Genomic DNA, 13295 nt, shown 5'->3' with positions numbered 1-13295 from the left:
GTTGCTTTTTTATAGACCGTTTTGAGTAAAGCAATTTGAATTGTGCAACTGTTCATTCTGAACATAGAAAAACATCCATTTAATTCAAAGATTATTTCTGAGGGAAAAAGTAAACATATAAAAGAAACTGGTTTGTGTCAGCGCTGGCTTTCCAGGGTTTTTGGCTTTGTGGTACTCAATACTTATCTTACAAAGGTAACATAACCAAGATTTTTCCCTTTTTGTTTTAAGACATATAAATAAGTGGAAGACTTTAGCCCTGGGAAAATCATAATACAAAGTGTTTTAAGAATTATTTATGGAACTTTTAACCCCCTTTTGTCATTTTAGCTTTCAAACATGCACCCTAAATTAGTATTAAAAAGCGGGACTCAGTATCTACTGTCCTGTGATGATTTTAATAGTGAAGTTTACCCGAATCTACTTTTCCTCATCCTTTGACTGTTTTGGTCTGCCTTTTCTGCATCCTGTTGGTCCCCTCCCTTATACATCTTTGTCTAGTGCAGTAATTCTAAACATATTGTCATATTTTTCTTCAGATTACCAGAATCATTTTTAACATTTTCAGCCAAATAAAATTTTATTTCCTTGCAAATCATAAAGCACTTAGTTGTGTCAAATTATAATTAAAAGTCATAATTTTAATAGACCTCCTATACAACTGTATAAAACATACAGGTTCTTCAGATGCAGTTTTGCTCCATTTTGATAATGGATTTTTAAAATATACAGCTACATATTCTATTGTATATGTTAATGACGAATGTTCAGCAAATGTGGACTATGAAAGAAGAAATATTATGCTTCTAAAAATAGTGTTATCTGCTTATTCTTTGGCTGTAATGTAGCTGGAACGCTGCATTTGGGGCTGTCTACGTGTGTTTTTTAAAATGTCATCTTTATTAGTATTACATTCAAGGAATAGTACCAAGAATCAGTTTCTTTCAAGACCTTCCTCCAGTGTGTGGCATATAAGTCTGTGACGGGCGACATTACAGAAGGTCATGTCACTTTTAACTGCTTGCATTACATCTTTCTGATTTCCCTAGTGCCCTTCTTTTGTTTGATTAATACTACTTGCTTTCAAGCAAGGTATCAGAAAGCATAATTTGGAAAAAGAATTCTAGGGCCAATCTGAGATATTCTCCCTTACAAAAAGAGGAAAAAACCCCCAACTTTGTAAAAATGTATCTTTTCTAACACATGCGTTTTTGTCGCTCTTCATTTTTTTTTTCCTCAAGGAAATCCTACAGATGTGTTGTTATTATATTATTGCTGACAAATGTTTGGGCAACTGGACTTTGTATACTTGAAAACAAAACTATGTAGCCCTTATTTGGTTTTATTTGAAGAGGAAAGAGCTGGAATTTGAGACTGGGACTCCTTTATTTTATTTGTTTCCTTAGTTAAGTGTTAAACTCCAGCAGTCTTTCTAAATAGCAGGTGTTACTTGAGTTCTCTGGGAAAGGTTGCAATTTTGTGCAATCCTTAAATGCACTTCAGTGATATATACAGTTTGTTTTTAAAAGCTCAGTTTGCAGTTTCTGTATTCATTGCATTTGTCCAGGGCTTATGTCTTAGAGCACAGCCCAGCTTCTGAGACACTGTTGCCTTTAAAGCCATCCATTTCATTGGACCCTTAAAGCCTGAAAATTAGTTGCGAAACCATTATCATTTTAATTGGGAATCTTTATCCACCACTCTACCTGTGCCCCTTTATATGTTCCTTAGTGTCAGTGAAACAACCAGAATTGTGTATGTCATTCAGAACCCTGAATATTTTGCCCAGGAAAAAATATATATATATCATTTAATTTCCAAAAATTAATGTTTAAATATTATTAAATTGATGTTATTTCTACTTTTATTAGTAGCTCACATTTTTTAGTACTTCGGTACAGGAACTGTGCTGAACACTTTAAACACATTGTCTCATTGGACCCCTAATCAACACTGTGGGGAAGGTGCTATTATCATCTCCATTTTCCAAGGCACCTTAAGCTTCATCTGAGCAAACTGTAACAGTGGGATACATTCTGAAGCAGCTTAAAGGCATCACTAGGAAACCATCTGTATTATAAATCCTCACTTGTAGATGTTTATGTTGTAGCGTTAAAAAGTCACTGGAGGAGGGGAAAAGCCCTCACTCGGGTGCTACAACACAACACAAAGGCCTCTCGCTAACACAACACTTTTCTGCCAAATGTAAAAGCAAATAGTTGTGTTTGGGTGATTCTGGCTGCGCATTTGTGGGGCAGTTGTGCGTAGCCAATTACCCACTTGTGCAGGGTGGGAACAGTTTGGGTTTTGCAAATGAAGAGCCTGATTCTGTAGACCTTTGGAGTCCTTCTTGAACATAAGATCTGCAACTGATTTGTGAAATGCATAAATTAACTTCTTGGTTTTTTTATGGTTCAATAATATTTTGAATCTTTGAAAATTAACTTAAAGATAGTGGAGATCTCCAAATCTTAAAGTAACGGTTAAATATCCATGCTTTCTATTGCCAGGCACAGTTTGAATATTTGATTCATTAATCTGCATCATTGAGTAGGAGGTATGTCTTTGCAGGTGAGCTAGTTGAGTTCTGTGAGATAAATGATAGGCCCTCTACCAAAATGCATGTTCAAAGATATGAAGCATAGATGAGGTTTTCTTCTGTTCGGTCTATCAACAAATATTTCTTGAATACTTATTATGAACTGCTAGGCACAATCTGAAACCATTCTGCCTTCCTTGCACTGTAGTACGATGGTAAGTACTGAAGAGGAGAGATACATAATACATTCTTAACAATAACCACCTAAAATATTGTTTGATTTTTATGTATAAGAATAAAAGTATAATATTCATTTCATTTTCCATATTTGGTATATGAGTCTACATGAGTAATTTTAGGAAAAAATTACTTAATCTAATATATATCAAATAATCATATTGTATACCTGGAATATATATAATTTTTATTTTTAAAAAATAGATAATGACAACCTTAAAATATTACTTAATGTAAATCTAAAATTTATAACACCATTTTATAAGAGATACAAAAGTATGATCATTAAAAAAATCATGTGAGAGGTCAAACGTTTTTTTGTTTTGCTTTTCCTTTTTTTTTTTTTTTTTTTTGGTTTTAGAACTGGGCAGGGTTTCAGAGCTGGCTGTGCTATCCCACAATCTGGGTCTGAGTTCTAGTTTAGCTACTTGCTGTGTTAGGTGAATTCTTTTGATGCAACACAATGTACTGAAATATTGTGACTGCCTCTCCTACTTCAACCTCCATCACAAAGGTCCCAGTTTGGAATAGTCTGGCATGCAGCACCCCAGTTATACATTGTCACTATTGTTGTCTATATATTTATGATATGCATGCTTCAAATTTTCGGGAAGTTAAAAGTCAACATGAAAGGCTATCTGACAGCCCCCATTTAAATTCTATTGGATTATAAGCCTCTTGTGGGCTGACATGACTATAGATTAAGTATTTGTGTGTTATTCATCTTTCTATTCCCACAGTCCCTAGTACTGTGTGCCTTGGTCAAGGGCATTTGTAATAAATGCTTATGGAGTATCTGAGTATAGTTAGAATGTCAAGAGTCCTTTCTTGCTGAGGCTGAACTACTTTATATGTCCCCAAAATCAGTGTAAACTCTAACCCGATAAAGGAAACAGAACATTGTGCTACTCTGATTCTTTTGAAATGCTGAGTGTCCAAATGAAAGACCACCAGATTCTACCACTTAATAGAAGATTTAAAGGATGACATTAAATTAAGAACAATTTCCCAGTTTGTCAGATACTTTTAGTCATATATCAGTTCGTGAGAACTAGAAGTTTGTGTTTGGGTTCTTCTTTTAAATCCGTTAATGCTTTTAGAAACTTAGAGAAAAATTATTAGGATAACTGAGCGTCCTGACGTATTATCTCAGTTTATGTAACTCTTTGTTTAGTAAGTCTTAGTTACTGAAGTTTTCATTCATAGCATATTCCTTTCTCTATCCTAAAGCCACATGAAAGAAGAGCTAGCTATCTCTGTCTTCTAAAGTTAGGAGCTTTGGGAGAAAGGTTTACAAATATTTGATAACCATGATTCTGTCGAGTTTATTCAGAGATAAAGATACTGGATAAAAAAATAGAAGCACCACAAGAAATTATATCAAATGGAGTAAATACAGTTATAAGTTAGCACTTACCTGAATAAGAGCTCCCCCCAGAGTTTTTAAATTTTTGGATTCCATGGAGTGTGTGTGTATAAAAACATGATAAAACACCTGAAATGGGGTGAGGTCTCATTTGTAATGCCTGTAGTTATATATTGATCCAGGCAAGGGGAAATTATTTGGCAAATCCAAAATGACTATACCATTCTGCTGAAGTAGGTTAACCAGGAGCCATTGAAAAATACATGCGTACATATCTATCTACATGGGTTCTATATACATAATATACACATTTGATTATTGAATACATCTCTTCTTTTCTTTCAGTAGTAATGTTCATTCTCATAACATAATCCATGTGTAAAATCACAGAGAATTAAAATTAGAGTTTCAGGTAATCCACAAAATGAACAAGTAATTCAGAGATGGTCAAGAGTTGACACTATATGTCAGAATTAAAATTGGAGCCATGAAAGATACTGTTAGCATTATGCCGTAGCTTACCAGCATGAATCCACGAACAGGCATAGATTTTTATCTTAGGGTTTGGTGACAAGTGAATTAGAAATAGCAGAGCTCTTTTCTTCTATCTAGCTCCAAATTTAAAGTGCCTAATTAATATAGACAGTGGAGTAGGTAAAAAAAGAAATCTCCTGATTTAAAGCATCCTTCAAATGAGTGTTAGTTTACCTTATGCATATTTCCAATTCTTTAAATTGTCACAGAACATTTCACACAAATAGGGTTCCCCTGACTGGGATTCAGGTCCCTGGTGTTCATCAATTAAAGGCATAGCATTTTCCTAATCCCTGTCTCTAGATCAGATATTCCCTCTCAGTGCGTCCGTTTCAAATGTTAATAAAGTTTTCACTTCTAAAAGGTTCAAAATGACAGAACAAAATTCTCTCCTTTAAGAGCATGAAAACGACTTCTGTTTCTGTCTGCAGGTAGTGGAGGACATGCTAGAGGACGAGGAAGAAGAAGATGACAAAGATGACAAGGTAATTATCTTTCCCAGCACTTGGGTACCTGGGGATGGGGAAATGTAGACATGACACTGTTTTCACAGACAGTTAAAAAGGAGTTGAAGTGTTTGAGTCCAGAAAATTGGACAGTGCTGTTTATCATCCTAACAATGCCACTGCATGTTGCAAAGAGGGAGAGAGGGCTATAAATCGTCTTCGCTTTTGTCCAGAGCTGGGTCAAATATTTTTCTGCCAGGAACAAAAAAAAATAATTCAGCTTGTCTGGAACTTGATAGCTCTCACGAAGATAACGACAGTGACAACTGTTTTTGAAGGGCAAAAATTTGTCCTATCTTGAGTATTACAAATCAGGCTATACTTGGGGGGAAGAGAGGAGTGAAAAAAAAATAGCAGCCTGCATGTGTCAAACATGGATATTGTCATCTGTAATTTTCCAAGAATTGCTCAGCAAAAGAACACGTGTGCGGAGGGCTCCAGAGGGCATTTAAATAATCCCAGTGCTCACTGCCCTGGCTTAGACTTGGAATGGCCCGTGGCTCCTTGGTCAGGAAAGTCTGTTCAGAGAGGCTCGTGTTTCGATTGCTGGTTGGCTTGGGGTTGGTGGCCACAGTAAATAACAGCTAGTTTCTGGGACTGCTTGGATTGGTTGTCCCCTGGGGAGAGTGGACAACTGGAAGGAGGAATCAGAATGGCCTTGCACCACGGCAGCAGTGGCTGAGGTCGGAAGGACAGCTTTCTATGGCAAGGAGGCTAGTGATGCTGGTTTATCATCATCTTTGGGCACTTCTAGACCTAAAATCCAAAAAGTCTTAGGGTGCGATAGAGGGGGGGAGTGACTGAGGGGGGAGTGAAAATATCATTCATTATTTCCACATTGTTCAGCCTATAAAACCAGATTTTGACCTTCGTGGAATCTACCTGACTTCTGCTATAGTAAAGCACTGAAATTTTTTAAAGAAAGGAGAAAAACAGTGTATCTTAATTTATGCCCTTGACCTTTGATTCCAGTAGAGATGTACACTTATATCCCAGTATAAGAATTTGAGTGCTGGAAGCAAGCATTGGAAATGTCAAAACAATTCACAGTGATTAGTTAACTTCCCAAATGATTTTTTTCCTGACATATTCAATGCTGGAAGGAAAACGGAAACATACACGCACACACACTTTCTCCCTTCTACTGCTATTTCAAACATTTTTAAATTCATAGAGTTTTTATGTGAGATTTTTCTTCTGGACATCATTTAGTCATTAGCAACATCATCAAACATAAAGTAACAAAATCTCCTTTCTGCAAAAACACATATGTGCTTGTTTTTAATGTTGAATAACATGAGCATACACTTCTGGCAATAAATGATATGATTTATTGTTAAGGTCAGTTGTAGAGCTGTAGAGAGCTTGTATTTAAACTCAACATGCCAGCTCTGAATCATCATTTCTCTACTGATAAACGCTGAGCTGCCATCCATTTATGGCCACTTTCCCTTGCTTGTTGCTGCTTTATTATTAAAGCCACCTTAAAGGTCCATTCTGGTAGCAGGCGTTTCCCGAGAAATGTTAATAAGTGGAAACCCTTGGTGAAGTCTAGTACTTCGGTGCCCCTGCTTGAAGTCAACCTATATTTTTTTTTAGCCAGTTTGTTGATATTCTATACCACTAATCTCCCTTTTTGGTCATCTTTTAATAGAGAGGGTGTTAGGAGTGGCACATTGTTAGACGTTAGCACAACCTGGTTAACCAGTTCACCAAAACATAGACGTCAAGTAGAACGTGCCAGGGTGGAAACAACCCCAGATCTCTGGAGTGGCATCTGTTGTTATCCAGTGTTTGGTTGTCTGAGATCAACACCCTGGTTCTAATGTATTTTCAGGTCTCGTTACCAAAGTTGATTGAAAGCGAGCGCTTAAATGACTGTGTGAATTTAACTGTATTCTTCTGTACAGGATGCCGACAAACAGTGTGTTTTCCATATGAAAGGATTGTGAGCTGATTTTCATAAATCCAGCCCTTTATTTGAGTGATATATAAGAAGGTTTTGCTTTTCTTCACTCATAACGCAATTGATAGTATAAAAATCATATCTGAACAAAAATAAAATTTCAAATGTAATAATTTACAATAGACTTTTAGGGACTTGCATCATAGAGAGAAGAATCTTAGAGTGGAAAGCTTATATTCTGGAAATACAAAGTTTTTAATATAAGAAATGAAAACATGAAAGGATCCTTCAAGTTTCTATTTACCAGTTTCCGTCTCTCGACTGGCTCTCGCAGTGGTAAATCTAAGTCTTGGCTATCAGATGTGTCTGAGTGGGAGAAGGGTAATTTCCTACTTAAAAAAATTCATTGGTTCCTCTATTTAAAGTTTGTGTATAGAGTCATGCGTAATGGAGTTTCATGAGAAAACAAGTGTGTTTTTTGCCATACGAGCAGGTACTGACCTCTAGCTCTCATTATTTCTCTGTTTTCTCATATGGTATAATAGTGGGGTCAGGTCAGTGGGTCCTCTTATAGGATAAAAGTAAAAAAGATTAATAAATGTGCCAAAGCCTCACTTTAATTGAACCTGAAGCATATGTTGCAAGTATGTAAAATACGTCCCAGATGTTTCACCAGGGCTAGTGTCTTGGCTTTCCCTGATTACCACAAGGCAGCTATTAGTCCTGTAACCTTTGGACTTGGGGGTAAATGGGGTATTACGTGGCACAGAATGAGAGCACCTGTTTTCCATTCAGCAAAGACCCCTGGCAGGCTTTGCCTAAGCCCATTCATATGTTTTCACTTAGCAGATTGTTGGGCGATTATGAAAAGTGTCTTTCTTTAGAGCCAGCATTGATATTAGTCACTCACAATGAAAGGACAAGTCATTGGCTACTTGACAAGGTCCGTGTGAGCAGAAACTGAAGTTGTTCACTTCTTTTGAGCTTGGAGTGTTTTCCCTCAACATAATTACATAGATGGCATGTATAGACACAGGTATAAGAAGTTGAAGCAAAGATGATAATTACTTAACAGAATAGTTTTGTAATAGCTTTTCTTTAGTACTGACTTTAGCACCTGGGAAGACTTTGGTTAAAGTTGGTAAAAACAAAGTCATGATTTACCTGGATTCCCAGATCTTGAAGTTTTTCCACATTATGGACTATGAGTATTTTTCGTAAGTTCTTCCTTTTTACTAAAACAGCTAATCGTTAATCAGGTGAGGGTTTGTGATGCTCAGACTTATCCTTTATTCTAAGAACCCATTGTCCACATTTGCTTAAATCTAAAATTAGGCGGCTTCTCTCTTAATCCAATTCCATGGTTTTCACAAAGGCAGAGAATATGGGTCTTAGTTATAAATCATTGACTTGTTAATATTTTCACTTATATCTGCATTATGTAGTAGCTCTAGGTTAAGCTGTGCTGGAGATGAAATTTTTCTTGAATTAAATGTTAGAAAGACATCATATTGCATTCTCATTTGCCTTTGTTGTAAAGCATTCTTTCAGCCATCAACCACAAAGTCACAGTTTGATCTGATTTTTTTACCTGACACCAAATTCTGCCTTTGTGGTTAATACAATATCTTTATAAATAAGGCTTAGATAAATTACCTACGTGGAACTATCAACAAACCATATAATAGTGTTTTTCACCATGTTACATATAATAATACAGTGGTCAATCTGCATAATCTGGACATCTAATTAATGAAGATTAGCTTTTGTTTTGTAGCTTTAAAAGTTTAGGCATGCTTCCCATGTTGTGTCCTACCCTTATAATAGGATCCAGCTGCAGTATCAGGAAGCAGAAGATAGAATGCAGGTTTTCCTCAGGAAAAACATGGATCCAAATGCATGGCATTCTAGTAATGTTTATCGAAAAAGATATTAAAATGTTCAGACATTTATGCTTACATTGCTTCTCTTTTTTCTTCAGCCATTATGTCAAGCTTACTGTGTTTCAAGATAAGTAGCTACAATGAATGAAATATATCTCAGTTACGTCAGAACACAGATTATTTGCCTTACTTCTCAAGATCTGTATTTTCTGGTTTGATCCTCCAGCCCTAAACATGTATATAATATACCCAAGATGCATACATCTCTGCATCTCAAATTAACTGTGAGGGGGGGAAGAAAGAGATAACTCTAATAAGTAAGTGGTATGAGAGGAGCTTTTAATCTGACAAAACAGTATTTTCTAGTTATAGTCAATGAAATAACTGCATGGTGGGGAAATGGATTAAAGCTTTGGAGAAAGGCAGGAAAGGAGGAGACAAAAAAAAAAAATCCTAACTTATCTTTAAGTGGAATACCATTGTATTAGCTTATTAGTATTTTATTTTTTATTTATTATTTTATTATTATTTATTTTATTTTTATTTATTATTTATTTTAAAATTTTGTGGTTAGTATTTATTAGTAGTATTATTGGTGTCATTGCTGCATAACAAATTACCACAAACTTAGAGGCTTTTCTAATTTTAAAATATTTATTTGCTAGGACTAGTAATAGTTCATTATAAAATATTAAAATAGGATTTCTTTTTTTCATATTTTAATTTTATTGGAGTATAGTTGATGTTCAATGTTGTGTTAGTTTCAGGTGGACAGCAAAGTGATTCAGTTATACATATACATATAGCCATTCTTTTTTAGATTCTTTTCTCATATAGGTTATCACAGAATATTGAGTAGACTTCCCTGTGCTATACAGTAGGTCCTTGTTGGTTAAATCTACCTTATATATAGTAGTGTGTGTATGTTCATCCCAAGCTCCTGATTTATCCCTCCCCCCCCTCGTTTCCCCTTTGGTAACTGTAAGTTTGTTTTTGGTATCTGTAAATCTATTTCTGTTGTGTAAATATGTTCATTTGTATCTTTTTAAATTAGATTCCACATATGAGTGATATCATATGCTAGTTCTCTTTCTCAGTCTGACTTTCTTCACTTAGTATGATAATGTCTAGTTCCATCCATGTTGCTGCAAATAGCATTATTTCATTCTTTTTTATGGCTGAGTAATAATATTCCATCGTATATATGTACCACATCGTCTTTATCCATTCCTCTGTTGATGGACATTTAGGTTGCTTCCATGTCTTGGCTATTGTAAATAGCGCTGCAGTGAGCATTGGCGTGCGTGTATCCTTTCGGATTATGGTTTTGTCTGGATATATGCCCAGGAGTTGGATTGCCGGATCATATCGTAGTTCTATTTTAAGTTTTTTAAGGAACCTCCATAGTGTTCTCCATAGTGGCTGCACCAGTTTACATTCCCACCAACAGTGTAGGAGGGTCCCCTTTTCTCCACACCCGCTCCAGCATTTGTTATTTGTAGACTTTTTGATGATGGTCATTCTGACTGGTATGAGGTGATACTTCATTGTAGTTTTGACTTGCGTTTCTCTAATAATTAGTGATGTTGAGCATCTTTTCATGTGTTTTTTGGCCATCTGTATGTCTTCTTTGGAAAAATGTCTATTTAGATCTTCTGCCCATTTTTTGATTGGAATGTTTGTTTTTTTGACATAGAGCTGCATGAGCTGCTTGTATGTTTTGGAAATCAATCCCTTGTCAGTTGCTTCATTTGCAAATATTTTCTCCCATTTTGTGGGTTGTCTTTTCAGTTTGTTGATGGTTTCCTTTGCTCTGCAGAAGCTTTTAAGTTTAATTAGGTCCCATTTGTTTATTTTTGTTTTCATTTTCATTATTCTAGGAGGTGGATCAAAAAAGATATTATAGCGATTTATGTCAAAGAGTCTTCTGCCTATATTTTCCTCTAAGAGTTTTATAGTGGCTGACCTTACATTTAGGTCTTTGATCCACTTCGAGTTTATTTTTGCATATGGTGTTTGGGAGTATTCTCATTTCATGCTTTTACATGTAGCTGTCCAGCTTTTCCTGTACCACTCATTGAATAGACTGTCTTTTCTTCATTGTATATTCTTGTCTCCCTTGTCGTAGAATAATTGACCATAGTGTGTGAGTTTATTTCTGGTTTAAAACCATACGCATTTATTAGCTCTCAGTTCAGTAGATCAGAAGTCCAGGTGTGGCTCAACTGGGTTCTCTGCTCAGTCTCACACTCAGGTATCAGTCAAGCTGAGTTCCTGTCTAGAGGCTCTGCAGAAAAATCCACTTTCAAGCTCATTTAGTTTGTTGGTAGAATGAAGTTCCTTGTAGTTGAAGGACTGAAGCCCTTGCTTTCTTGTTGGCTTTCTGCTCTTCGTCTCCACTTTCCATGGCCCCATCCATCTTTATATCCATCAGTGGAGAATCACCCCTGTCTCAAATCTCTTTCATACTTCAAATCTGTTTCTTCAGGAAGACCCCAGTTGTTTTAAGGGCTCGCCTGATTAGGTCAGGCCCACCAAAGATAATCTCCCTTCTTAAAGTGAACTGTGCCGTGTAACATAACCTAATCATAGGAATAACTATCCCATCATATTCCAAAATCCCCCTCACACACAAAGGCAGGGGATTATTCAGGACATATACACCAAGAGGTAGGAATCTTGGCAGCCATCTTAGAATTCTGCCTGATACAACCATCTAGTCCCACCCGTGCTCTAGAACAAAAATGGAACAGTCTTTCCATTTCTTGTTTTGCTAGACCCTGATATAACTATCCTAAAGTAAAGAAATTAGAAAAGCCTGCCTGACTAGACATGTCCTTTCAAACATTATAGGAAACATCTCATACCAGAGGTATAAACTGAGATATATTTTATAGGCTTAGTACATTATGTTCCACTTGCTTATTATCTAATTCACCTCTGCAGTGAGGGCAGTTGGGCATGCAGAAAGCCCGACGGGCTCTTTACCCTTGTTGCTTCCTTCTGGGGAGAAGAGCAAATAAGAATAAAATTGGCAAAAAGTGGGAAAGGGTCCATTCCTCCTATTGGGAACCTGTTGATGCCTGGGCCCACTGAGCAGACAGCCTACTGACCTCAAGTCAGTAGAAACAGTCTCTACTACATCTAGAATCATAGCAAAATTAAAACTGGTGGATACCCAGGACGGGCAAAAGAAGGCTGCCTTGCTGCCCCATGGCCTTCCGTCTCCTGGAAGGCAGGAGGCCTTCTGCCTGCACACACGCAGCTGACTCCCCCATTTGGCCTCTCAGGAGCTGCCTGTGCACAGCCCTTGGGCCAGAGCCCATCCAGCACACATGGCTGGCCCCTGGAGCCAGGCTCCGTAACACTGTGACCCTGACTGGGGCATCAGGGGATGTGTCCACAATGACTGAGGTTTGCTTGATAGGTGGCATGGACCAGAGTCCTTAGCAGGAGTCTAGGATTAGGGGCCTCTGGCACCAGGGGCACCAGGTGTTTCTCATCCCAGGGCCCCCTTATGGGCCAGTGGAACTTCTGCAATTCCATGATTCCTTTCTTTGAGCCCCTGACACTCAGCAGATGCCAGTCCATCCTCTCCCTGCCCCTTCTAGACCTCATTTTAAAATGAGGAAACCATAGTTCATACAACTTAAGTGAATTGCCAGAGGTGATATAGACAATAAGTGGCAGAGCCAGGGCTAAAACTCAGGTTTCTGAGTATAGAATCTTTATACTTCCTTAAGGTTTTCCACTAAAAAAAAAAAAAAAAAAAAAAAAACAAGTAAATGCAAATTATCTCAGGGATGATCTTTAGTAGCACAATCAGAGAACATACTATCCAACCCAGCTAGGGGCTGTTTACATCTAGGTTTCCACTTCTTCTCACTTTCCTCTTATGCTTTCAGCTCTTTCCCATCATCCCAGCTAAGGAGCTATGTGGTAGGCAGAATAATAGCCCCTCAGAGAGGTCCTGTCCTAATCCCTAGAACCTGAGAATATGTTACACTACATGGCAAAGAGGCATTAGGTAGCAGATGGGGTGAAGGTTGCTAAACAGCTCATTTTACAATAGTGAGATTATCCTGGATTATCTGAGTGGGCCCAATATTACAAGTGTCCTTAAAAAGTGGAAGAGACCGGGCTTCCCTGGTGGCGCAGTGGTTGAGAGTCCGCCTGCCGATGCAGGGGACACAGGTTCGTGCCCTGGTCCGGGAAGATCCCACATGCCGCGGAGCGGCTGGGCCCGTGAGCCATGGCCGCTGAGCCTGCGCGTCCGGAGCCTGTGCTCCACAACGGGAGAGGCCACAACAGTGAGAGGCCTGCG

The 13295-nt window shown here is 37.6% G+C and overlaps 1 protein-coding gene across 13 annotated transcripts in view; it reads left to right on the top strand.

Annotated features, from left to right (window-relative positions):
* Positions 1 to 13295, top strand: part of MCTP1 (multiple C2 and transmembrane domain containing 1) — a 541379-nt gene that overhangs the window by 457924 nt on the left and 70160 nt on the right. For 11 of the 13 annotated variants that reach the window (XM_067731247.1, XM_067731244.1, XM_067731246.1 and 8 more), the window contains one exon: positions 5108 to 5161. In XM_067731247.1, coding sequence (XP_067587348.1) covers positions 5108 to 5161 — 54 coding nt within the window. Of the gene's footprint in view, positions 1 to 5107; positions 5162 to 9069; positions 9131 to 13295 lie in introns of all 13 variants that reach the window. The other 2 variants (XR_010942040.1, XR_010942041.1) reach the window with 1 other exon arrangement.

The sequence above is a fragment of the Pseudorca crassidens genome, chromosome 3 (genome assembly GCF_039906515.1).
Source record: "Pseudorca crassidens isolate mPseCra1 chromosome 3, mPseCra1.hap1, whole genome shotgun sequence".
Classification (NCBI taxonomy): domain Eukaryota; kingdom Metazoa; phylum Chordata; class Mammalia; order Artiodactyla; family Delphinidae; genus Pseudorca; species Pseudorca crassidens.
Note: the sequence above shows the minus strand (reverse complement) of the source record. Positions and strands in the feature narration are given on the sequence as shown.